Source organism: Notolabrus celidotus, chromosome 3 (assembly GCF_009762535.1).
Source record: "Notolabrus celidotus isolate fNotCel1 chromosome 3, fNotCel1.pri, whole genome shotgun sequence".
Taxonomy (NCBI): Eukaryota; Metazoa; Chordata; class Actinopteri; order Labriformes; family Labridae; genus Notolabrus; species Notolabrus celidotus.
The window spans coordinates 35,260,239-35,287,779 of record NC_048274.1 but is presented as its reverse complement, the minus strand read 5'-3'; the positions used below and the strand labels follow the sequence as shown (position 1 = coordinate 35,287,779).

The 27,541-nt window shown below is 41.4% G+C and overlaps 1 protein-coding gene across 2 annotated transcripts in view; it reads left to right on the top strand.

The window, feature by feature from the left end:
* cdh8 (cadherin 8) overlaps positions 1 to 27,541 on the top strand; it is a 134,471-nt gene that overhangs the window by 58,543 nt on the left and 48,387 nt on the right. For both annotated transcript variants that reach the window (XM_034680734.1, XM_034680733.1), the window contains exon 3: positions 464 to 758. In XM_034680734.1, coding sequence (XP_034536625.1) covers positions 464 to 758 — 295 coding nt within the window. The remainder of the gene's footprint in view (positions 1 to 463; positions 759 to 27,541) is intronic.

Here is a 27,541-nt window from a genome sequence, read left to right as displayed (position 1 = left end):
TTTATGGATTCAGATGCTTTTCTGTCCTCGTCGTGTTATTAGACGCAATTTTAGCTTCTTGGTTGTGTGAACTTCAGGCTGTAGGGAGCAATGTCCCCACAATGTGTACTTGTATGATGTATTTGCAATGTACAACGAGGAACAATGTAGCGTAAGGTCCATTTCCTGGGCTACTTGTAAAGTTATTGTCCCCAGTGGGCCTCATTTAGCAAAGTGTAGGCTTTGTTGAGCCACGTTTAGTATCTCTTTTGCTTCAAAGCACAGCAACAAAAACAACCCATTACACACATATACAGACACACATACTGTACTCTTATCTGCATTTACACGATGAGAACGTCTAGAAGCTGCTGAGTATATCATCTTACATTCATTATAACCCCCCCTGGTCTCTGTTTACTCAGTGGGATTAAACAGACAACCGTGCAGCACCTTTTAACTTAGCTCTCTCTCCTGATTGCAGCTACACACGGACTTGGATGTGGGCGGCAAGAACATCAAGTACGTCCTCGCGGGTGAGGGAGCCGGCACCATCTTCGCCATCAACGAGTTAACAGGCGACATCCATGCCATGAAGAGGCTGGACCGTGAGGAGAAAGCAGAGTACACGCTAACAGCCCAGGTCGTTAACGCCGACACAGACGAGCCCTTGGAGCCGCCGTCCGAGTTCATCATCAAAGTCCAGGACATTAACGACAATCCACCGCAGTTCATCGAAGGCCCATACCGAGCCTCTGTTCCAGAAATGTCTGCTGTCGGTGAGTCACAAACAAACAGACTTCCTCTCTGGTCTTTGCCGCACACAGCTGCTTAATCTGTGAGTGAGAAAGCAGAGACGGCTGATCTCTAATGGGCTATGCATAAAATAATGACTGAATAAGAACAAGAGGAAATGAGTATGCCTATTTACATGCTTGCTTGCTGTGGGTATCTTGGCAAATGAAAACACAAGAATGATGAATCAAATCAAATCACTGGAACGTCACCCATTTCTTAGTGAACGATTGAAGTACTGGCTTCAGTTCCAGAGAACACTGAGGCTGGGCTCAGACCTACCCACCCTCCTTACATTTGAAGGAGGGGTCTGGTTTGGGCCCTTGGTCAGTTTCTGGTTATTTATGGTTGTTTCAAATCCATTCTTAGACTTTCTGAATAACACTCAGACTCAGTGGATCATTCGGGCACGTTTTATATGTTCTATTAAAAATCTGGATGTTGATGCCTGAATGATCCCAGAGGGGACACAGCTGCCAACAAGAGATAAAAGTCCTCATGGAGACTGACAAGGTTTCCAAGCATCTTTAAACACTATAGCCCTGAGGATAACATCAACATTAGCATGCAACAGTTTACAGAAACAAAGAGTTACACCTCCAGTTGATGTTAAAGAACAGGCAACTTTACCTGGATTTTTTTTTTTATTTCAATGCAGAGCACAATTTACAGCCTGTTGTTGTCAGTCACCGTCTGATTATAATTGCTCCCCCATGAGCTCCTGTGAGAAAGTATGTTGTAATCATAGGCATCGTATTGAGGGGGAAAGTGGGACTGACTTCCCCAAATGTACTTTTTGTTTGCATTTTTTCTTTAAGTTCTAACTTTTAGAAGTAACGCAACATGAGATGAATAAATGAGCAGATTTCTGAACTCTTTGACTGGAAACAAAATAAGTGAGGTCTCCCTCAAAGGCCCCTCTGTACCATTATTTTTTGAGCAAAAAATATTCTGTCTGCCTCGATTTGATGCAGTCAAGAGAGCTAAGTAACTGATGCAGAGAAATCAGAATATTAAAAAGAAAAGATGGAAAGAAAGTAGAATGAGAGAGAAGGAATGTTTTTGACTAGCTTTATTCACAAGAAAGGTGAGGACCACTCACACTGTTTGAAAGTGGTGTGATATAATTACACTATTTGAAAATAGATAGTCATGTTTGTATCTCGGATCATATTTGGGTTGTAAATAAATCTCCAGTATTGATAATTAATCAGCGACAAAGGAACAATCACACCTGACATAATTTAATAAAGATACTCCTCTTTGATATAAATCTTAGAGCCTTTTCAGGTGAGCTACGCTTCAATATCTAATATTAACAGATTCATTGCAATCTGTAGATTCATATGATATATATCTGGTGTTAATTAAGCTTCAAAAGAGAGCCGGTTACTGCCTTAAAAACATGTTTTTGACTGATATAAATTGTCAATAATTTATTTGTGCCAGTAAAACTTTTATTCAAAAATCGAATCAATAAAATAACATTAAAAAAGGTGGCCTGTATAATCGTTTCTTCAAGAGGATTTGTTTTGCTCATTACAGTAAACTCTACCGTCTATCTTTGATAGAGTCATATAATGACTCTTTGTTAAATCAATCTATGGTCTGAAGGAGTGGAGGCTAAAAATGGCAAAACCCTTGAGAACTGATTGAAACCTGCAAGATTCTTCAAATATATCATGTGTTGCAAGGATGCAAATATTACATGGTGCAGTTTATTCCATAGTATTTATTTAAGACTGCAACATATTTTCTTTTTCTCCACAAAGACTGAAACATTGTGTCTCAAAGCTTTGGATGTATAATTATACATAACAGAGGTGTGGTAATAGAAATGGTGCAGACTGGCTTGAGCTGTAGTGGTTGGATCCAGTATGACATCTGCTCACAGGGCTGGATGTCCAAGCACGCAATCATTTTAGCATCCTGTCGTGATTAATGTGCTGGGTGTTTTTTCATATTGTAATCTTTGCATGTTGGGATTAGATACAATAATATTCTGTCTGTAAGTGTCCTCTCATGTGCCTGATGTAACCTGATTTCTCCGCTTAACAAGATTCCAAACCTCTGTAGTCTAACTCCACCCTTAGGACGGCTGCATTACACCAATGCTACATTCTCCATTTAGCATCTCACCCAGTCCGTCTCACAAAATGTACAGCGTGAGCTAAACAGTCTTAAATTGCAAACGATTCACCACATGAGGAAAGCAAAGCATTAACCATACAAACACTCTTCACACGAGTTGAATAAAAAAGCAGCCTTTGCACGTTTCAGACATACTACAGCAACATCAGCATATGTAGATACAGCTCTCGCCCTCTTGGCAAGCATTAAAAAAATGCTACGCTCCACTTTGTACAGGTCAGAGGCCAAGCTATTTAATGATCTGGAGCATTTGGAAATATGTGGATTTTTTTATTGCATTCTTTTACATTTCCATGCATGCAGTCGGTTATGTGATATAAACGGGTGATCTCTGTGATCAAATATTTATGCAAAGATTGGAAATCTCAGAATATAATATTTTACAGCTGTGGGAGAGAAAGTAGGAGAAGAAGTCACCGTGGACAACCTGGAGAGGCACTTAGAATATGTAATTTCAGCTTTTCTCTTCTTAACACTGCTTGGAGGATTTACAAACCTCATCATAGAATGAATCTAAATATGGATGGTTTTTATTTGAAGACTTGGGTAGTTTAGTGTAATCATAAGAGGAGGAAGCTGCTGAATAAGTGGCATAAAGCATTTGCATTAACACTCAGAAACTGTTAGCACCTCACTGCCACTTAGCTTGACAACAGTGACTAATGCTAATTGCCACAAGCTACTATTCTTTCATTCCCCCTGCAAACTGGCAGAGAAACGCCCGCAAACACATTCCATCTCAGCCTATGCTAATGTATTCATGTATTCACATTCTTATTCCGTCCATGCATTTAAATGACCACTGCACGATGATCACATAATTCAGTCGTATTGCTCATCTGGCTGTAGAATGTATGTGGATCTGTGTTCGTCTCTTCAGGGGAGCCTCACCGCTGACCCCAGAGCGGTGGGAGTCATGTATAAAATGTTTCTATCAGCGGCAGGAAGGAGATCAGAGTGTGTCTTTATGCCTTTTTGACATAGAGCGAGTTCAGCAAGGGTGCTGAGGTCTGTCGTTGGGCCGTTTGTGCTTGTTATTGTGTTTTTCTCACCGAACTCCGTCTTGTTACCTGTCATGCAGCTGACACAACATGCTTGGGCAGATGGTGTTAGAGAGTCTGTTTGGTGAGTCCCATCTGTAGGTTGCTGATTTTGCATCAAATGTAACAGCAATTCAACACTTCAGATTCTGGTGATCATTGCAGCTGGTTTGTAATTGCTGCTGCTGCTGCTGCAAACAGGAACAAAACACAATGCATAAAGAATCCATGTAAACACTGATAACAGTGAACTCTTGTTGTCTGAACTCTGTTACTCGATCCCTGCTGCTCATTGTTTTGGATCTCAGTTGAAATGTACCAGAGCTCTCTAAGGGTTTTGTCTGTGCGGCGCAGGGACTGCCATAGTAGCGGGGTTGAGAGCAAAGTGGTAGTTGACAGCACTCTGTGATTTGCCGGTGGGAATAATGCATAAGAAATGGAAATCGGCGTCTCTTTGTTGATTGTTGTTCCCTTTTGTCACTTCTGATTAATTAAACATTCACGAATGCTCAGTTGTTTGCATGAAAGGCTTTTTCTTTCAGCGACTAGTTTTTCCTCTTGTTAAGTTTTCATGTGCTGCGGCATTATGGGAAAGAATCAGATGCTCCGGACAAACAAATAATAACTCATTCATCTCTCTCGCCTCATATTCATAAATCTCCAGTTCCTTTGCAGTGCTTTTTCATCTTTATCCTGCCAAAATGAGAATTTATGCAGGACTTTATGCAGGACTGGATTAGTGGAAGTGTGCTGAGCAGTGGATAACTAATAAAGTCCACAGGAGAGGGAGTAGATGAACAGATTTCGGCTTCGTATGAGCAAATCTTCACCTTGACGTGAAACCGAGAAGCATTAAAATGTAATTACGGCACATGCTAGGAAGTACGTGTCAAATCGAGTTCAGACAATGCTGAGAGTGCTGATGTATTTCTGCTCAGTGAGAACCCACCTGCGTCGAATAATCAAAAAATCTAATCCAGACCGTAACAGGCTGGTTCTCCTGACGATGTTATCCACTTACAGAGCTTGTCAGTTCCACTCCAGACTGCATCAATGTCTAACCGGCTTCTCCCTTATCAAGAGTGTTTCCATGCCGTATCAGTGAGACCCGCGACAAATATCAACACCCACCTTTTATCTGTCAAGGACTACGCTTAGATAGAAAACCCTCTCATTGAATGTCACCATCCCCCAAAGGAAGCGGTCCCCACAAGCCGGATGAGATATGTGACATGGGCCAGCGAGGTCGCCATGTTTCCTGTGTGCGGAGGAGCATAGAGGTTAATGGGAAATGAAGGAGAAGGACCTTTTGTTCTTCTTTTAAAAGGGCCAGTCGGATAAGACGTGTAGCTTTCGGTGACTTTTCTCTGACTTTCATTTTCCTGAATGGCTGAGAAAAGAGGTGACCACCGTTTTAATTGTTTGGCGGATCGTCTCTTACGGCATAGTTTAACAAAGAGAGGAAGTGGAGGGTAAAGGTGGTGCTAATGCCGGAGGAGAGACAGCCAGGCAGAATACTGTTTGATCTCATTAGTGTAAGGACTTAGGACACGTCTGTTGTCAGTGGGTGACTGGATGGGTTTTACTTATATGGTGCTGCTGTCAAGAGGGTAAAACTGAATCTGAAATGTCATCTCTCCTAGTAACTCATGGGAAACGGCCACGCTACATGAGCTGCATGATTTTAGTTTTTTAACAGTTTCATTGTGAGCGGAATTAACTTAACCTTGATAATATAACCCCTGGATGACTTTAAATATGTATGGTATGAATAGGGATAATGTATAGTGAATAGGTGGTTATGTAAATTAGAATTCTGACATTTTACATGACGAAGTTTGAACATGAGCTCACTTATTTGCTATCATTCCCATTAAACTGAACATTTCCACTGAATGTAAAGCTAGACGAGGTGAGCAGGACTTCTGCAGTTGTTTTGGCCAATCAGAATCAAGTATTTAACACAGCCAGGTGATTAGCAGAAGAGCCCCTGTAATACAGCAATTTAATGTTCGCTTTGTCTCTTTTTTTATAAAGAATAAAAGTCTCATCATCACTTTCTTCAGCTCAATTCACTTGTCCTTGTAGCTCTTTTTAAACTTGCTCTGAAGCTAAATACTGTGAGCTCGATGCTTTCACAGTATGTTTAACAGATGAATACCTTACCTTCCCAAAATGATGTGTCTGTTATATCAGCTCTGTTGACTGGCGGGAGATATGTAACTCCTCAGAGTTGTGTTTAATTATGAAGAATAGCAGAGTTGAATCTCTATTGGAACATCTCTCTCTGCAGTATGCATGCTTTGTGTAGATCCATTGTTAGTAAAGATATTAATGAATGCATCTTTAACCACATATTGTATCTTCATAGATGATCTAATTGATTTTGCTTTATGTTCTTTAAAAAGCCTAAGGTTGTGTAATTTCCTCTCCTTCTAATCTTGCCTTAATGAAAGTATTGTGGTCTTTTCTTTAATTGAAGTGTAATAATTTAAATCATTATCAATTAATTCAAACAAATTAACATTTTATATACTCTACCTCTCCATTAGTCTGTTATATTGTACGTTTTATATGTGCATTATGTTTAATGGATATTCTCTGCCGCTGTCTCTTTAATTGAATGTGGGTTTGTTCCTTATTTCTGCAAGCGTTGCCATGATAATTATAATTCATTTGCACGGATGCACAGATCTCACAGGATTAGTCGATCCTGGTTCTCTGTTAATGGGGTCTTCGACTTTAAGGCCAGTACAAGCTGACAAATTCCCCCATATGTCTGTCGACCATATGCTGGAATTACAAGGCTCTGCAGCAAACAAGGGGGTTGTGATGTAGTTGGAAATTACAAAGTCAGCTTGAAGTGACGCTTCAGGTAATTAGAAGGAGGTCGCTAGACCATCCTCCCTGTGCTAACAGGGTGCCAATGACAATAATTGCTACAGCGCGAAACAAACTTGCTGAAAGTTGTTTTGTCGGATGGAACTCATGCGAGAGATGCCCCAGGAGTGTTGGGCTGCGAGTGTGCTTCATTATCAGGGCGATTAATAAACGGGCACGCAGACAGATGGCCCGTCTCCTGTTCACATGGGCCATGCTCTCTGAAACCCCGCAAAATGAATACCTGTATGGCAGCACAGAGCCTCGCCAAATGTGTCAGGATCTGCTAAATTGGAGCGCAGACATAAAATTGAAGTGACATTAATAGATTACCTGGAGTTGATTTGCATTTTCAGAGTTATTATGTGTGTGGGTAACAGGACTAACAGGCACAGCCGTCTATGTAGGGCCTTAATGATGTTTCTGATTACGCTCTCATCACCAGAGGCAGCTGGGAAAATAAGTAAAGGCCTGTCATCACAGATTTGGACCATAAATGAGCGGACTTGATCAAGGGGAGACGTATGGAAATGAGCAAAATGCAGACCTTTATCGGAGCCGATCGTAACATGCTTACAACAGATAGCAAAAAGATCCCTGTGATCACAGACGATTTAATACCTACACAGTTTAATAAGTGATCCACTGAAACATTATCCTGCATGAAGGATAACATGCTGCTGTGTGTTTCATCAAGCTATGTATCTTTTTGTGTGTATCTGTGTGTGGGGAGTCTTCTCTCCCTGTATATATCTATATATCCAGCCATCCATCTCCCAACGCAACTATCACTGATTCATATTGCTCTCCACCTTTTCTACACATCGACAACTTCCAGATCAATACCGGGAAAGCTGAGTTATTTTGAGAGCATTTCATGCTCCGCTTGGGTCAGATGTTCTATAAAAATCCCCTTCCTGGATATACCTAAAAATATTATTGTACAGCACTGTGCTGATCTTGCAGTAAATCTCGAACATATCGTGGTCTTGGAAAGAGCGAGTCTGAAAGCAGTAAATGCAGTTTAACTTGAATAAACCCTAGCAGTATTTCAGGGTCACAGCAACCCACATAAGTAAAAGAAGCACATTTATAGTGCATCTTTTATCTAGCATTTCTCTGCTGAGCTTTGAGCACAGAGCTAAAAGCGAGGGTGTCTGGTGTTTGTGTCTCTCTCTTCTCTGATCCTAGACTCTGGTCTGCAGCTTGGCAGATGGACTGAGTGGCAGGGGGCCCCTGGCCCTTTAACATAGTGGGCAGCTGGGCCAGAGCTGAGCTTGGAACATCTGACGAGCACGCTCCTGGGCTGGGCAGGGACGCGGTAGATCGAGGCTGTGGTGATAGTGGTGGGCGGCTCACAGGCCGAGCTGGGGTGAGAGGGGGTCAGAGCGGTGAACCTGGCCAAGGCTGTGACTCTCGCAGGCCTGTCTCACTGCCAGGCGGCATGCATGCCAGCTTGCCCTTTACTGTGCTCGCGCTAAATGGGGATAGGACAGGCCTCGGAGGCAGGAAGGATTTAACTGACATGCTGGCGTTTCTCTGTAAATAACCAGCTACTCCCATCTATCGCACCTCATTTGGCAGCAACATCTGCATTTGTGCTACTGTGTGTGTGTGTGTGTGCATGTCCAAGTGTCTGTGCTGCCCATTCACATTTTGAATCTGTCAAATGAATCAGCATAGTTTTGTCCCAAACCTTCACTGTATGACACTGTAGGAACCCTTATTGGTTAATTTCGGGAGGCTTATATTTAGATCTTTGTTTTAATTTGACATTAAAGATAGGTCACATGGTACTAAGAGTGCGGATGTCTGGATTTGGTGGGGGGCAACAGATGGTCAGGTGACTTATTCAGGTGACTGAGGCTAGATTCTCTTCTGAAACAAATAGCCAACAATACAGAACATTCATAACATGCCAAGATGTGATAGTAGTTTTTAAACCTAAACCATCATTTATCTTTGCATACAACTACTTAGTCACGATGCACCAACGAGTTGGCAATGGTTCCTTCCCTTTGAAAGTGTTTTTCTTCTAATGATATGTAACATACAATAGTTATGCATACATGGTTTGTTAGCAATATAATTGTCTGTTGTTTGCATCCCAGAATTCATAAGTTAATGCTTATCTGAACCCAGGATATGATCATTTTCCTGCACAGAACATGTTGTTTTGGTGAGTCACTACAACTACTTGAAATGTTTCCAAAAATGCTGATAACTCTTCAGATTGTTGACTTTTTGAATGCTTATATTGTCTTTTATTTTGAAGTTTAACCACACATTGCATATTTCATTGTAATATGACTACAGCGATCTACTTGCACCAAACTGAGACCAGAGTGGTACCTAGGTCTTTATTTTTAGGGGTTATTGATTAAGATGATGTGAGTGAGAAAGGTAGGAATGGTAGGTTGGTATGCATTTTTCTTTCATTATTCATTATTTTGTTCCTGTGATATTTGTCTACTGTTTAAAATGAAGTTACTGCTTTTTATTTTTGCATTGTTATTTGTCACAGCACTTGCATTTAATTACACAGAGCCACTGATGGAGAGTCAGTGTTAGCAGAACACTTAGCAGTACATAACCAGTATAAGAAAATAAAAATCATGCATGTCACATATTCCCTGGTTATACATATGATGTTCAAGAGTAGAAAAAAACATACATGCACAGTCACAGCGGCTCAATATCACATACAAATTTGTATTACTAATTCATCAAATGTTATTTATTATCCAGTGTACCTCTGAATAATGTATGCAACATCATCAGTCAATGCTCCAGATACAGTAATATAAGCCCTTTGGAGCCTCATGGGGCTTTATTTTTTGCAGACAGGCAAACACACACACTATGCACACACATGAACACACCGTTCACACATGTATAAGTGCATATAAGTGCACATGTGCATTAAAATGCACAGTGTCTTTGTGTTGGCAATGAGCCACAGTGCATCATAAAGATGCTGTTGTTCAGGTGTAATTTGTCCCTGCTCCCATGCGTCGCCTGCAGAGACGCACTCTCTCTGTAACTCACTCCCTCTCTCTTGCATGCAAACACTTTTTTCTCCTCCTCTGTACTTCACCCACCCTTTTGCTTGCCATTGCTCTCTTTTGCTAAGCTAATGCTCTCTCTCACTATTCCCTTGAGGGAGAACAAAAAGTAGCTGGCTTCTAGGTAATGAAGCCCTTCAATGTGATCTGCATAAGATTGCCTCCCTTGCTGGCCTGGCTGCCTTGCCCCAATGAATAGCAAAAGACCCTCAATGAGACCGGGGACAAAAAGCAGCCTTCTCCTTAGCCACAGTGTCGTTTCTCAAACAAAGTCGGCCCTTCTTTTTCTTTTTGCTGTGCCCATGAAGTAGAAAGAGCAGAGAAATGAAAAGAACCGAGGTAAATAAAAAACAAAATTCTTAAAAGGGAAAGTAAATGGGACAGTGTGTGCATATCTGTGTGTCTGAGCATTCGCCAAGCTGTTGTGTGCCTGTATTCGTAATGATGAGGAAAAAGATGCAAATAGCTGAGGCTGTCACAAATGCCACCCTCTGTGTTGTCATGCTGAGTGGATGTGATTAAACGGATTTCCAGCAACAAGGTCAATAGTGCTACAATGGGACACGAGGGAAGCAAAGGTCAAAAACTAAATTTATTTGGCTGAGTGCATTTTTCAAAAATGTTTGTGAGGCCGCAGCACTAATTACAACATAAAAACCTTCTGTCAAAAACACATAACCTGTCATGTCCAAGGTTATGGTTCTGTTTAATTAATGCTTGTAATGAAAGTTTTTTGCAGCCCTGAAATGCATGTAAGACTCATCTTTCCCTGTCAAACTGTCACACACTGCTGATCACTGTATCAAGGTCAGCTAATCAATCTGAGGGAAAACAAGGACGCAGCTTCCTCCCATCAGCAGCTCAGTAGGGGAGAGGAGCGATGATGCTTTGATCAGATAAGGGGGTGCTGTTGTGCCTCTTGATTATCAGTTATCAGTTACTACAACTTGTTTGTATCATCAATAAACTATATCAAAACAAACTGCATTTATAACAATAAATGGCCAGTAGTGGACTGAGAGTGAAAAACTTAAGAGAGATTGTTTTAAAGCCAAGTCAGAATGGAAACGGGTTGATGCGTCCCATCGTCTGAGTGGGAGACTGGAACAGCTAGCCCTGTTGTAACTGAAGCTGAAGCAGATTAAATAATAAGCGGATCAACAGAAAAATTAAATTTCAATTAGAAACGTATTTATTTGCTTTATTTTCTTGTGATCTCAAACCCTAAATCAAAACTTTCCCTGGTTCAGTTATAACTCTTGTTGTTTAACCATTCAAATGACCAATCAATCATACAATTGTTCAGGATATATACAGTAACAGCTCATCAATCAATAATGAAAAAAATAGTTGGTTACTTGCAGTCTTCTTGTAACCATTGCATCTCTGCTGGGTCCAAAATTGGTGTTGGAGCCTACTTTATGTGTTGAATAAGTGTTGTAGTTAAAGTGAAGTAAGGCTGTAGTAAAGGCTGCTTGTGCACAATGAAACAATCATTTCACACTGTGAGGGGAACATTTCTTAAGAACAGTACTTTTCATTTTAAAGACTCCTGCAGCAGTGTTCTTCAGACGTGCTGTAGGATGGAGAACTTTCTTGTAAGTTAGATTACTCTTTCAAAGGTTGCTTGATTCTCACCATTTAAAAAAAAAAAGGTAAAAAAACAACTTCTGTACTATATGCAGGGACATATAAGTGCAGCTTTGTATGGAGTTAATGGCCAGCTATTCAGTAGTGATCGATTTTTTTCATTCCTGAAGTGAAACGGCAGGACAAAGCTCATCTTGTGTTTTCCCTTTCCACAGCTTAAAGTCAGTCTCAATCAGTGCACTTGACACCAGAGTGTGTGGGGGGAATGAACATGTAAGTAGACACTAAGCAGAAAATAAATGACAGTAGTGAAAATATATGATTGAATATTGAATTTTCATATTGCTCCTAACAAATTTCTCTAGAAATACTTATGTACTCTCTGACATTTACAAAGGAGTCAAGGTTTTAATATAACTCCACTTGTTTTCCAGGAATGGAACTTTGGTTATCTGAATAAAAGTTCTGCGTATGAAGCAGGACATACTTTAATCTAATTTTGATCTCTTTCAAAATGGTACGTGGTTGAAGCTTAATGCTTACGTTTGTATTCAAAGCATCTTTACAGCAAAAATATCAGTATCACAGATGTGATATACTGGCACTGATCTGCAGCAGCTGGCCTTCAGCCTGAGACCTTTCACCCCAAGCACACCAGCACCACACAATTCATCTTGGCCTTGGGTGAGTCATTGCTTTTAAAAAAAGATACTATACAACAGTTCACAACCGCAGATATGAAACCCCATCCGCGTTTTTTTTTTTTTTATGCGGTGTTCACATGGTGCTTTAATGCATTGATGTATCTCACTGCAGTGTGCAGTTTATTTAAAATTTAGTTTGTTTAAAGCGTAGTGAGGATGTTTTGGTACTTTGCAAATTAGAATCCCTTCAGGGTGAGAGATGACCCCTCTCGGTCTCCCAGTATTGGTAACGCTTCCATGGCAATGGATTCTCATCAGCCTCCATTTAACATTAAACTGAACATTTCTATTCATAGACATGTTAAAACATTACTAATTTAATAAATTACATCAAACTGAACATTTTCATTCAAGCCAACATTAGTGAACAGGACCTCTACAGGAACGTTGACACACCTGTCCTCGTGCAGCTGTCCTTCTCTCAGTGCTTTGTATCCGACACACCTTTAATTAAAGTGATGCAAACGTCACAACCTTCAGTATTGTTGCTTTGATCACAACCACTTATGGTTTAAGATATCTTGTGGCGATGGGCAAATTTTAAAAGAGCGTAGTAGGATCCTGTCCTGAATGGAAGCAGCAGAGCTGGTGAGAATATCTCTATCAGAGACAGACTCCTCAGGCTGCTCTCACATCTGTGCCTCGTAACTGTCATTATATCCTGAGTCTAAAAACCATCAGGAGACCGAAACTAACGTTCTGGCCCCGGTGGCTAAAGGAAGAGATAAGAAGTGCTGGACTCTTTTCCCAGGGTTTGATATGACAAGTGTGAACAGGACAACTGGTGTTGCTTTCCTGATGAGAATTAATCACATTACTATAAGGTTTTGTCCAATCAGAATTAAGTATTTAAAACTGCTGGGTAATAATTCTTTATATTAATTTGAATTCCTGTAAACTGAAGGAGGATAGGTGTTAGATGAAGTGACTACAGGCTGATTTATACTGCTGCATCTTTTCTATATGAGCATCACATACTTGTGCATCGATGTGTCTGTGTAGCGCAGCAATTCTCCACCCTAACGCCTGAGGGCATCGGGTCTCTCAGATAGCCGGTCTCTCTGAAAGCTGGTCGCCTCCTTCCTACCCCACCAGATCTCTGTTCACTTTTCCACAGAGATTCAGAGCGTGTTCTGTTAATCTACAGCTGATACATGTTGCTGTTTATCATACAGACATGATTACATGAAGAATAGAGAGGAGGAGATGAAATACACGGCCGATGAGCGGGGATCCTGGAAGTGCTGTAAATGCAGGAAATACAATGCCGCCGAGCGTTCCAATCACGGGGCTTGCGGTCCACGGCAATTCTATGTGTAGTTACATTTTGGAGGAGGTGCACGTCAGCTACGTGTGTAGGCCTCTGCGTAGGTACGGGAGCTACTCAGACCCCCGGCGTAGGCTCCATCGTCGATTCGACGCAGAAGTGTAAATCAGCCTTAACAGCAGAGTGTGCCGGCTCTGGCTCAGTGGTGGAGTTGCGCTCCTCTCAATTGGAGGGTTGGACTTTCTGTTCCTGCCTTTACATGCCGAGCTGTCCTTGGGCAAGACAGTGAACCCCAAAGTGCAAACAGTGGCACAGCCAGCAGAGTGTGAATTCATGAGCCAATCTCTGCAGTGCAGTCTATTAACCATTTGAAGAAACAGAACAGAACTATTAATAAGCAAGGTGATTTTGTTTTCAATCAAAAATACCACTTATACATGTAGAGGACAAGGTCAGCAGAGACATGAGAGATAGAACTTTGTCCACAGGGATCACCAAGACCACGCCAATCTGACAGATTCTCAGAGCAGCTTTAAAGTCAAACCATGATCTTGTTTCTTGAATTGAGTGACTAATCATGAGTGATCTAACCGTTTGACAAACAAACCTTATATTCTAAGCCCTTTTGTCCACAGAGCTCTGCCGATTCTCAACTGACCTTGGAGTGTCGTATTTCAGAGCTTATGACTGACAAAGCTGCTAGAAATGTTTGAGGACTTTTTTTTTTTCTTTGCATCAAAATATATGCAGTATATAAGTGTGACAAGGTCCATGTGCCATCAGAGAGTTACTTTCAGCCTCAGTGAGAGATGTGAGAGTTTGAGGAGAAAGCCACTGCATTCATTAGACCGGGTACATATCACACCTCAGTGGAGAAAAATGTGGTGTGGCTTGGCTGAGGGAGCTGTTTTCTCACTCACTCACTCACTCACTCACTCACTCACTCACTCACTCACTCACTCACTCACTCACTCACTCACTCACTCACTCACTCACTCACTCACTCACTCACTCATACACTTCCTGGTTAATTACCCATCAACCCCTACTCTACAGATAACACTGAGCGTAGACTTCAGCTGCTCTTTGTCTCTGCTAAAGAACTGTACAGAGGACTTTTTAAAAAGAAATGTTTCTTTTTTTGTGATCATAAGACAGTTGGGCAGTTTAAAAGCTGCCTTATTTTACCTATTCACTTTTACATAAAAGCACAAATCATATCTGATGATTAAGGCAGAGCACATTTAATAGGCTTCATGTATTTTGCAGAAAGTTGACAGAAGAAAAGTTTGATTTCAAAGGTTTTCCGGATATGATCAAACTTTTCTGTGAGTGGGCCTGAGTGTGTGTCCTTATCGGCGGTGTTAAATATCAGCTACAAGTGACAGGAGACTGTTTGAAGTCATGCTGGTGAGTGGGAGGTCTTCTCTGCATCATCGCTATAACACAAACAAAATGAAGAGGGCTCTGTTTCTGTTTGGCAAATGCCGACTCGTATCTGCCAACATGCCAGGATGCCTTCTTGTACGCACTCTTTGGTACACTCACCTATTAATTATTCAAGAAGAAGGTTGTGGATATTTAATGTTGTGTTGTCGACCCTTTCTTCTGCTTTCTGTTCAAGCCTCTTTGCTCCTTTGCGTCTCTTTCTTGCTGTTTCTTGTTATGTGCAGAACGTCACTCCGGCTAACTTTTCTTTTTTTCATGAAAGCGAGAGCTGAAGCTTTGTGTTTCTGCAGCCAAAAGTCAACAGGAAAGTGTGTGTATATTGGCGTCCACACTTCCTTTTCATGCTTCAGGTGATTTTACAGCGTTCAGCAGCAAGAACAGGATCCCCTGTACTCTCATCCCTCCATGTCTGCATTATTAATTGTCAGAGGTACCAACCATAGCTAGTTGGACCCTGCAGGCACCCAGCACTCAGTAACTAAAATTAAAAGCAGCGATTGCATCCCATTGAAAGACATAATAACTCTCTTTAATATTACATTTTGCTCCCACAAAAGACCGTGTAGACTTAATTGAACTGTGAGAGAAACAAAGCAAAAAGGACTTAACTAAAGACAAAAAAGGAGCTTAGCATCTTTATTAGCTTTTTTTATGTGCTAGTGTGTGTGTGTGTGTGTGTGTGTGTGTGTGTGTGTGTGTGTGTGTGTGTGTGTGTGTGTGTGTGTGTGTGCGTGCCTCAAGTGTCTACCGCTAAGATTCATGTCTCGCACTGTGGCTGGTAGTGGAGGGGGATTGGTCAATGTAACATAAATGGGGGAGGAACACATTCATCAAGGTGGCAGAGATTTGAGACTAGAGGAGCCCATCCAATCACTGGCAGAGAATAAAGGGGAGAGGCATAAAAGTCCGTACAGCAAGGTCATTTGAAAAAGAAGCTGATAAGAAGAAAGGATCAAATCTCCAGTCGAGGCGAAGCCCTCCTCTTCATGTCGCTCCCCATTAACTAAAGCCCTCGCCCGGCTTGTACCGGCACTGCCACGCCTCAGCTGTCTGATACAATGAACAGAGGTAAAAAAAAAATATATATATATATATATATAATAGTAAAATAACCAAAAGAAGAAGACTCGTCTGCTGTGCTTTTATGGCTTTCTTTGTCATCAAAATTTATGGCCCTAACTGTCTTTTTTTTTTTCCTTAACCTTTTTTGAGTTTTTCATGTATTCCCTGAAATGTTCTGTTTTTATTGAATTTTATGGCGGTCTTATAACAAACTCAGGCCTGGTTACTGAGCGTCTCACCCTCCTTTCTCGCTGTCGTGCAGGCGGCTGATTTGTGGCATCACACAGTCGTCTCCATCTCCGACTGCTTGTGTATTGGAGCATTGGCAGCTGTGTTGCTCTTAACACTGCAGTATGGATTTAGTCAGTTTGTGGTTTTACCACAGTCACAGTCTGCTGTCCACACACACACACACACACACACACACACACAAACACGCACACACACAGAGTCAATCGTACAGCAGGTTTACTATGTCACACTAGGGGCTGCTGTGTAATTGGGTGAATCTGCTCTCCAGCACGCTACAGAGATAGCCCTTTAAAATTTCACTTCACTTCTGGGAGTGTAAACAAACCATGGGATTACTCAGGGTGTAAATCCACATTCCTCCATTTCAGCCGCTCTCCCCCTCTGTCATTTTTTACACTTTTTTTCTTTTATTAGACACATTTTTTAAGACTTTAGGGGTAGGTGAGGTGTTGTGTGTTTGTCTCCTAGCTGCCTCCTGTTGTCATATGACTGTCAGCGTGTTAACAAGTGCAGTGAGTGTGTGTGTGTCTCTGCGTGCATGTGTGAGCCGGCATGCAACGGTAGGTGCGTGCCGTAGGCGTGTGTATTTTAGCATGTCTGTCTCCTGGACATTTATGTGGCTGTGTGCAGCTTTCTGTCTGTGTGTTCTCAATGATGGATTGCTTGTCAGACGGCAGCGTAGCGCCGCTCTCACCGGCTGACGAGGACATTGAGTCACCACTCACGTAGCACATTTTGACATTCCTTTGGGGAAAACGCTTTAACCCTTCACTCACCAGGACTGCTGTCAGTGTTTCCCTTAAAAAGGTGCAGCGCTAAAACAAAGGGCTGGATTCAGAGGAGTTCAGCATGTCACTGCAGCTGTGTAGGATCTGGGGGAGCTCTGTTGCACAATACTGGGGATACAGGCCCCACAATGTTGTCTATAGCTGTCAATAAGCAGCTTTAAGTTGTTTTTTCTTTAAATTTGCCTCTGCAGTCTGCAAGAATAGAAAGTATGTAATTGACTGAGAATATCTTCTTGTTGTGTAGCAGCCTGGGGGAGTTGTGACTGAAGGAGGAGAGGCAATGCTTCTCTCCAACTCTGTCTTTTGTTTTTAATGCAACGTCATCCTCAGTGTTGCTGCTGCTGCTCCACCAGAATATGGAAATAGCACGCCAGAAAAGAATCTGAATGTTCCCACCGGTGCCTAAAGAAAATTTACTTTTTCTGTTACAGTTAAAAAACACCCCAGAGTGATACCTATAAACTCCCTGTACATACAAAGGGATCATTGAAATAATGTTTTTTTCTGGGGGAATATCCAAGTACATTCGTATGTATGAATACTTTAAAGTCAAATCTTAATGCAGTTTAAATTTAATCACACTTATTTAGTATTTTCAGGCCATTTCACTCAGCTCTCATACTGCTTTATCCTTTTTCATTTTGTCAGCAATCCTAAACGATAAATGATGAATGGACTTGTGCTGACCACTTAAAGCCACTTACAGCACATTCATACACTAATGGCAGAGGATGCTACAGTAGGGGCTTGGGGATGCAATGGTATCATCAATTTCAGGTTATTGCAAGGACAAAAGTGTCTCAATACCTTTGTGGCAAAAAGTGTAGTTTAGTTATAGCCGCAGTGGAGCAGAGCAGAGGGAAGTGGGCATATCAGAGACCATCATCCCATGCATGCCCATCATCCTTTGTGCTCTGCTCACCACCTACTACAGCAAAATGATGGACACCAGCGTTAGTGGCGAGGGAGAACAGAGACACGATTTTGGAATTATGGATGCTGCAGCGGCTTTTAAATCTGACATGTGGAAGCATTTTGGTTTCTCCGTGAAGAAATGAGACAGCAGAAAAGGTGACGACAAAGAAAGAGCAATATGCAGACGCTGCCAGAGTGCCGTGACCTACGCGTTAGGGAAAACGACAGAGTAATATGAGGAGCCACTTGACAAATGGTCACACCAAAAAGATTTGAGAAGATGCAAGGCAAAGAAATCCTGTCAGGCCAATATCACACTAAATATTGTACTGTGGATTTATTATCCAGGTATTATCGTGTCATGGGATTGTGATATCATTGCACCCCTAGTAAAGGACCATCAGCATTAGCTAATCCCTTTCCTACACATTCACATACCACTGACTTTGTCACTGGGAGCTATTTGGGACCTAGGATGCTTAAGCTTGTGAAGAAGAACCGTGACCTCAGATTGAGAGATGACCCACTCTACCCCTGAGCCACAGCAGACAATAACATTAAGTATTCAAGGAAGCAAGTCACAAAAGTTAGAGTTTATTTTTTCCTTTTCTTCTAAGAAATATGGGATCTTACAGAGAAAAGAATACATTTTTAATACCAGTCGACTGAAAACAAACCCCACCAATGTTTCATCATGCTTGCTTGGAAAGGAAAGAATGAGGGAACTATCCAGTCACAATTTAAAGGATTGAAACTACAGTGTCTAAAAACTCGCATCAGGCCATTTGGAGAACATAATTGTTTTTCATGGATCTTGAAAATAATCTCAAGCTGACACTCCAATTAATATGACAGTGTAAACGTCTGTTAGTCCTTTTTCTGATCATTGTGTGTGTTCAAATCTGTCAACACAGGGTGGCTTGTTTTCCTTCACGGAGTTACAAGTGAAGTTTGTCCAGATAGCTTTTGTTTTATTTTCTTCCCTCTAACTGTTGTGGCTTCATGCTGTGAGTAGCCTGAACAAATAGAAAGTTGAAGTAGGGATGACTGGTGCTGTTTACTTAGATTTTGGTCCACTCCATTCCAATTTTTTTATACTTATTTTCTATATCAATTATCTAAGCTTGGTTGAGTTATTTGAAGCTGTAGAGTAGCTCAGCTTTGACTCAGAAATAAACCAGCACACACACTGGGAGTTGTGTACTGGTGGCCACTGAGCAGCTTAGCTGGAACAGCACCGGTCTCCACGCCTCGTTAAAGACATTTTGGCTAGAGCGCATACATAAGTGAGTCATTTCTGGTGTTAAGGAATAACTTTGATCTCTGGTAAACCACTCTCAGGAGCCGTCTCTGATGGAGAGCAGCGAAAATATTAACCGCAAGTTCATTTCCCAGCACAGTTTTGCATTATGCTGAGACTTGTTTTTTTTTTCTATTTCTTCCCCTTTTTTTAATTGAGGAGGCATAATTCACATTAAACACCCTTGCCCCTGTGGCAGAGTTCTCAAATTAAGCAACATTTTGTTCATTTAGCCATGATAAAGTTGTTCATTAGACAATAGACTTTGCCTTATTCTTTGTTATTACCTTGCCATTGTAAATGCCTTGGGAGCAATTAAACATGTGAAGTGCCCAATTTTCCGTCCTCGACTTCCAGGCCTGAACTCTATCTGGATGTTGCACACAATTTCTATGAACTAATTAAAGTGAATCAATGACACAAGCCTTTAAAATGGCAGCATATGTCACGGCCATCAGTGGGGAACAAAGGACCCTCTTAATTATTTTGTTCCTGCCATTCCTGTAAACGGCTTGTCAAGGCGGCAGACTCTGTAGCTGACTCCTTGAGACAAGAATGTCATACACACACACACACACACATATAAACACACACGCTAACGGCCCCCTCTCTGTCTTATAAAAGTCTGGTAATTGTACTACAACAATGACAATGTAAGTGCTTAAGTGTGACGGTCCCCTTCCTCCTCACAAGCGCAGCGTCCCTTATCCATCATTGGCTCCTGGGAACAATTTCTTGGATGCTGACAACCATATCTTATCTGCAGGATATTTTCTTCCTGTTGTTAGCCCTCCTCTGGCCCATGTTGTGTTTGGCCTAGTCTTATTTTGAAAAGTGTGTTACCTCCTGAAATAAACATATATCCTGGACCCTTCAGCCTCCGCAGGGTGTTTCCTCATTCATTTGCCGTGTTCCTCAGCTGCGTTCTGCAGGCCCTGCTGAAACAAGCAGTTTAGCATGAGTATGCATTAGTCCTGTTATGGAGACTGATGTGCTGAGGGAAAGCAGGTTTTCTCCTGCTTGCAATTATTTACTGTGCCTCCCTGTAATGTGAAATACTTACATCCTCCTGATACAAATATAAAACAACACATCAGAACCTGGGACTTTACATCACTGGAGTGTTAGTGGAAATAGAGACAAATGGAGGGGATGGGAGCTCTGAGGAAGCTTTGGCCAAAGACAAAAAGTTCACACATGCCAGTTGTTTATAAGCATCCTTATTTGTTTGAGGGTTTCCCTAATGCCCATCTGCAGCGCTGCCATAAATGCCCATCTGCAGCCCAGGAATCTGAGACTGGCTTCGACTACAGTAGAAAAATCGACTGGCGACGCTCCAAGTATGTCATCTTCTCCTCTGAGAGAATATACAGCCGGGGATGGATGGATGGATGAAAGCAAGCCTCGACACGCTTGTTTTCTCCACCTCGTTACAACTGTTTCTGTGTTATCAAGAGCTTTGGCCTGCTACACTGCAGCACAGCTACACTTTGTATTTCACAATACTCTGCCTTACAGAGCTAATCGCCTCTTAATTCTTGCGTCGCTCCCCCATCCGTGCACATGCATTTCAATAAAAATAAAGGTGCAACTGTCCAAAAAGAGTGCTACGGCAGTGCCTGGAGAGATGGCTCATCAGTCTCCCTGTCTGATCATGAGCTATTATCATCTCTGCCCACGGAGAGGAGAGGGAGAGAGCCACACCAGTGTCTATGTGATCAAGATCAATACATAATCACTTTCCTGTCACCACTATGGCGCTATCAGGGGACTGTCCAGCCCCGCAGACCAGCCATTTTGGAAAAAAATAAAAAGGGAAAGCTTTGGCACACCATCTTTCTGACCTAGAAAAGTGTGAGTGGTGGAGGGTGAGCGGTGGCTAAGTGAAGGCTGGACTCATTTAAACAGTCATTGCCACGGGAGGCATTATTACATTTGCACCATGCGAGGGTTCATTACATTAGTTTGCAATCTGCCGTCGTTTGAGTGACAGTTATGAGACCACAAAATATTTACTGACCATCAGACAGAGTGACGACTGTCTACTTCCAAATGACAGCTTCTGTAAGCACGCAGTTAACATCATTCATGACACGACTCTGTCTAATTAACCAATGAATGAATCTGAGGTTTGTTACTGTGAAACAACACACGCCTTTCTCACATCTCACTTTTATTGTATCACATTGGAGAACTCTGTTTAGGTAGATACTAGTTGTATTAACCTTCAGAGCAGGAGGGAAAAACACTTATCAACTGTGAAGATTTTTCCAATAAATGTAGAAGTAACCTGAGTGTATGACACATTATAATGCCCTCAACAGTGTACTCGCTAAAGAGTCATTTGCATACACTGTGCATTGGGCTAAAAATCATCCCAGTTTAGCAGATTTTCACAGAAATCTAAAAGATGTATCAGAGAATGCAATGGGAAAAGATGTGATAACCAAACCCATAAATACAGCAGTAGAGTGAAATCACATGTTGCATGCTGAACAGCTTGTTTATTATCAAACTGTGTTTAAAGCTTGGCCATGGTTCCATAGATTTGACAGCACAACCACTCTGTTGTCTTGATCTTCCAACCTCTGCATTTCACACGGCCTATAACTAAATACGGGGACACAGAATGTTACTTGTTCGTCTGTTATGTGAAACAGTAGAAACCTGGCATTGCAGGATGGCGTGGCCACCAATAAATATGTTGTGGCCATGCATCACATTTTTGTATGCTTCATCAATGGGGATCTGTAGTTTTTTTTGCTGAAGCTAATGTGATTTTCAAATCAAATTCTGTCCAGAAATGAGTAAAATATGAAATGTTAACCCTCCTGTTACCCTCAAATTTACTTACATCTTTATCCTTGGGGTCAATTTGACCCCAGACATTTAAACCTCCAGAAACCGATTGTTCCCTGGGTTTATGTTTCAGGTACTTTATGTTTCTAATAGGTTATAAAAATGTATGTTATAGTCAACTCAATATCATCCAAAACAACTAAAACAAATGTGTGTAAAATGTTGAAATTTCTTATGTTGTATACAGCTAAAACAGCCTGGGGTCAAATTGACCCCAAGGAACACGGATGCGTAATGTTTTTTTTCACATGAAATTGGAACGTATCAATAGTTTAATGTTATGTTTTCCCAGTTGTCCCCATTAAACTAGGAAAATTCATGAAATATGAAGCCAAAAATGATCATTCATTTAGAGACATTAAACATTAAATGGGGTCCAATTGACCCCAAGGATAATAGGAGGGTTAAGTCAAAGACAGTAGCATTGTATTGCATTGTATCCGTTAGCATCAGCAGTTAGTGTCAATAAAGAGCAGCGGGCCTCCAAAATGGCTTAGAGTGTCCTGTCCTACCTCAAAACTAACTCTTTTTACTTTAAGAATCATTCAGGCATCCAATATTTGCTTTATGCATAGGCCACCCTACTGTTTCAGTAAACCTGTGAAACTTCTGTGTTGCTATGCGCACCACTGCCCCTCTGCCCCTCTTCATATTTTCCCTGTTTCTGCCTCTCTCTTTCAACCCCTGCAGTGTTAAGCCAGTCAGACATAAACAGTATTGTTTTACCCGGGTAGGGCTCACAGCAGGGCACTGTTAGCCCTGTGCCTCATGCAGCCCACAGCTCTCCCCATGCCTCAGTGATATCCCTTCTCTATGGCTCAGTGCCTGCATACATATGAATGCCCCCTGTCTTCTACCCTTCATGCCTCTGTGCTGGTCGGAGCCGAGCAGAGCTGAGATGTTACACAGCTGCCATGCTTGTTTCGATGGAAGGATACGGAGAAGAAGTCTTTCCAACCATGGTGAATGAACTGTAATGACTCTCTTTTTTTTTAATGATTATAGGTATGATGGTACTCGAGCTGAAAGTGCTTCCCCGCGGTGCGCTTTGCTTAGTTGAACTAAGCATGCTGAGGGTGAGTTCTGGGAAATACGTGAGGAAAAAAGCAGCTCATATTTGTGTTAGATCAGCTGGAAAATACAACCTCTGTGCATATAAACATTGTAACGAAGACTCAACGCAGGGTTTTGCACTTTGTGGGAGATCTCACAGAGGGTGTTGTATCGTTTTACAGTAGTTTTATGCTTTATCTCAGGGCGCCCACCGCACGTTTCAAAATGTGAAGATAGTTTGAAAAAAGGAACAGGTTCCTTATTTTTATTTTTATCAAGCAGCATTTCTTGTAGTTGGATGCATGTACGTTACATTCACATTTTGTTTAATTTTTCATCTTTAAGTTCTTCCTCAATGTCATACTTTGGGTGTTCATCGTTGGAAAAGCTCCTGACTAGTCCTACATGATGTGTCTACAACCAAAGACAATTTTTTCAGTCTAATTTTCAGATTCATTTCCCTTCCTTCCACCCTGCCGTGCACTGTAAGTGTCTGCAAATGAGCATATTGTGATGGCTCAAAGCTACATCATTATGACCTTCCACTGTTTGATTATGCTCACAATACATCCAAGGAAATAAGCAGACTATAGAAATGAAACTGCCTTGTGGGATAATGCGTTGCAGAAATAAGCTGCAATGTCCTTCCACCGCTGTGGTGTGTCACATCAGGCTGAATCCACCAATTTATCCCCCTCTCTGGTTCAAGGAAGATTCCTATTGATTTGCTATCACTGAGCCAGAGTACAGAGTAAATAGGAAGTGGGTGCCCTATTATTTCTGTCGGTTGATGAAACAGGGAGGCTGGACCCCCATGTCTTTATTGTGAGACCCCTTCAGAAACCACAGGCTCTCAACAGAGAAAAAATAAGAGCTGCAAAATGTGACATAAATGCCTCCTGTGCAGTAATGACATCCTTTAGAACTGTGTGTTTAAATTATTAGTGTGGTATTAAATCCTGTGAACTTCAGGACGTGATTAATGAGATTACACTTAGCGTGGGAAAACAACCATGAACGCAGGCTGTATTTTCATGCATGCTTAATGCGTGTCACTCTGTGGGCTACTGCCCAAACCAACAGAGGGAGATTTGCTTCCCAGGAAAAGGTTATACGCAATCGTTTAGTGTTTGGCATCTGCTAGACAGCTGGAGAAAAGTGAGACTAATCCATTTAGACAGGAAATAGCATGATTGCACATCTCTAATAGGTTTGACCAAGAATGGTGTGTTAGTAACACTCAGGTAAAAAAAAGAAGTAGATTGCGCAGGACATTGGTGGGATTGTGGGTAAACATTTTCCAATTTCCACTGCAGCATTTTTTTTATTCCTACCTCCCTGCACAGAATTTGTTTTTAGCAACCATTCAGCTTTTCATCCCTGGAAGTTTATAGGTGTTGTGTTGCTATTATTGTAATCGCCACAATGCGACAAGCTTCAAATAAAAGCCTGAGACAATATTCCTCCTACAATCGAGCTTCTGCGCCCATCTCCTGGCCTACTGCTGCATCCATTTCTGCAGTGTCCCTGAAATTTCGGTGCATTATCAAGGGGAAGGACGAGCTAATCTGCACTGATTTGAAACAGGACCAAAACACTGGCTTTCCTAATCCCTCATTTTTTTATCAGGGGTGGTGAGGAGCATTTTACCCCGGTGGGAGGGAAAGAAAGAAGGAGCTATTTCATGCTTCAGCAGTTCCACTGTTTTTATGAAGATTTTTCCTTACCCTTCACTTCCCCCACTTCAATCCATATTGTAACTGAATTTATAAAGCCTGTTTGCAATAGTCAGACACCTTTTAGGAGTACGGAAGTACTTTTCATAATTAGGGATGTGTAGATGGCTGCCTCCTCTCTCTGTAGTAGTAGTAGTAATTTAACTTTAAGGCAGATAAGGCTCTGTATCTCTTGAAGAAGGAGGTGCAATTTCCTTAGCTGTCTCTCATTTTATTCATTTGACAATTGGCAAACACCTATGGCACACAGGATATAATTTGCTTTTCAGAGTTACTGCACGAGCGCACCAATTTGGATTATTGCCCACATCTTTCAGATATAATTCATATAATTATCTTTCCTTGCATTCTGTCAACCAATTTACTTGACAATTCACTTACTTATCTCACATGTTTGTGGGAAATTTCCTTGTAATATTGGGCTTTCAGGCAGAGCTGCAAATAGTGTCCATGGATAACATCATATTGAGGTGTCATGGTGTGAAGATTTAAAGAAATATGAGCTTTTCACTGACATATTCACAGTCAATGCAGATATATACAGTCTTAACAGATACTGACTGTGATAACTGGAATACCCTGTTTACCATTTATTTCATGTACATTAAGAGAACACGACTAGAGTGACAGTGCAGTGGATTCTAGGGGAAGAAACTCCAGCTCTATCAGCAGCTGACATTAACTTACAACATGCTGTTTTTTGCTGGTGCTATCGCAGTGAGCAGAAACACAGAAAGAAAGTGAGCTCATTGATCTGCGGTGATCTAAGCACTGCAAAAGGCACAGGGTGTAACAAGCGCTATGGAATTTACAAGGTAAGCTTTGGCAACACTACAGCGTGGGTCATCATAAGACGATGAATTACTCCAACACCTCGGTCCCAGAGGAGCACTTGAGGCTCTCTCACTGTGAAATAATTGGGTTGCAACAGTGAAACTGCTTCTCCAGTTAGAGTGCAAAGGTGGCTTTGCTTTGTTTTGCTGTTACAAGACCACAGACAAGGCGGGGACAATTAATCAATGGCCGACACGTGGAGTTGACGTCATATGGATAAGGAAAAGCTCAGAAGCATGAATCTGAAAACATCTTAGCCCTTTTTTTAAAGAAAGGCAAGCTCTGTCTTTCAGTGGTTATACTGCAGTGATCGAATCTAGAGAACTGATATTTGTCTCTTGTTGATTTTGAACTTTTTACACTGCAGCATACTTCACTTATCTATTTCGTGAGAAAGGTAGAAGAGAAGAGTCTCTTCTCTGAAGAAGTTTTTGTAACAGGGCTTGTGAGAACAGTACACAGAAGTTTGAACAAGGTTTAAAAATGAATGATGACATGTTAGCAAGTCAGCTGCGTTTATGAGCTAAGTTTATAAAGTAACCCATGTATTACTTTTTCTTCATTTGAGGGATTGTCTTTTCTAAGTTTTCCATAACTATTGCTATGATAAAGTCATTGTGAATGTTTTTGGCCATGATAATTGTGGGGTGAAAATTTGATATTGTGACAGTCCTAAGCCATTTACATTGCAATCAAAGTAAATGGGACACTACACTACCAAAGGCTAAAGGACAATCAAATACAGAAACCTGATGATTAAACATGAGTCCAAAATAGTAAAGCAAGTACTACTAGGATAGACAGAATTATGTAATTGATGCTAAGTATATATATCAGAATGAGAGATAATGTGACAAAGAGGCAAAAACAATCAGTAACAGAGGATCTTCTTCTGTCCATTCAGGGTAGATGCAGACTAGAACATCTCTTAACACTAAATTTCTGAACATTTCCATGAAAAAGCAAAGATCTTTTGTGCTTCTCAGAATAGCTCCTTGTTAGGAAGTAAGCTCAGTTGGATTTGATTGATTTGATCAATTATTTGTAGCAGCTGAGGTTATTTGAGAACTGATCAATTTTGCAAAATTTGATTTTCAAGTGTTAAAGAAATTACAGCAAAAGGAAGGTGTGTCCAAGTCTATACTGAACCTCATCAATAAAAGAGACAAAAAGCCTTTAGAATAGATGTTAAAGGGAAGAGTAGCTATGGCCTCATCACAGGGTTCACTGGGGAGGAAAGAGTGATTACTGATGCCCATTCTGTTGCTTACCTCATCGCTCGTCTCTGGTCAGCAGGTCAAAAAGATCAAATATGCCAAAAAGAAAACAGATGTCTGATTTGGGGATTTAATCTATGATTGAATCAAAATGTCAGAGCTATAACTCATCCTCAGCTTCGCTACATTTCTACATGCCCTGCTCCTCTGTATTGGACAGACTCAGGTGTCTGTGGCAGGACCTGTGCTGCTGCATCCAGGGACGTCTCTCTTTGTTGTCAGAACACCTCTAAACATCTTTCACAGACACAATTACCATACCATCTGTAGCCTCCTGTCAGCACGGAGCCCACTGTCAGCATGTCAGCCTCTCCTCTCGTTGTCTTTCTCTCTCATCTCTCTCACACCGAGACTGATGAGCAGCTAGGTAACTATGAATTAAAATGGATGGGGATTAATTGTGTTAATAGTCTGTTTATATTCCGTTTTCACTGCATTTTTCCTCTGAAACCATATACTAAAGATCTGAATGGTAGATTGAATTGTCTCTAATCTATTTTCTGACTCGCCATGAGCGTTAAGCTTTGCATCGGTATATTGATGAG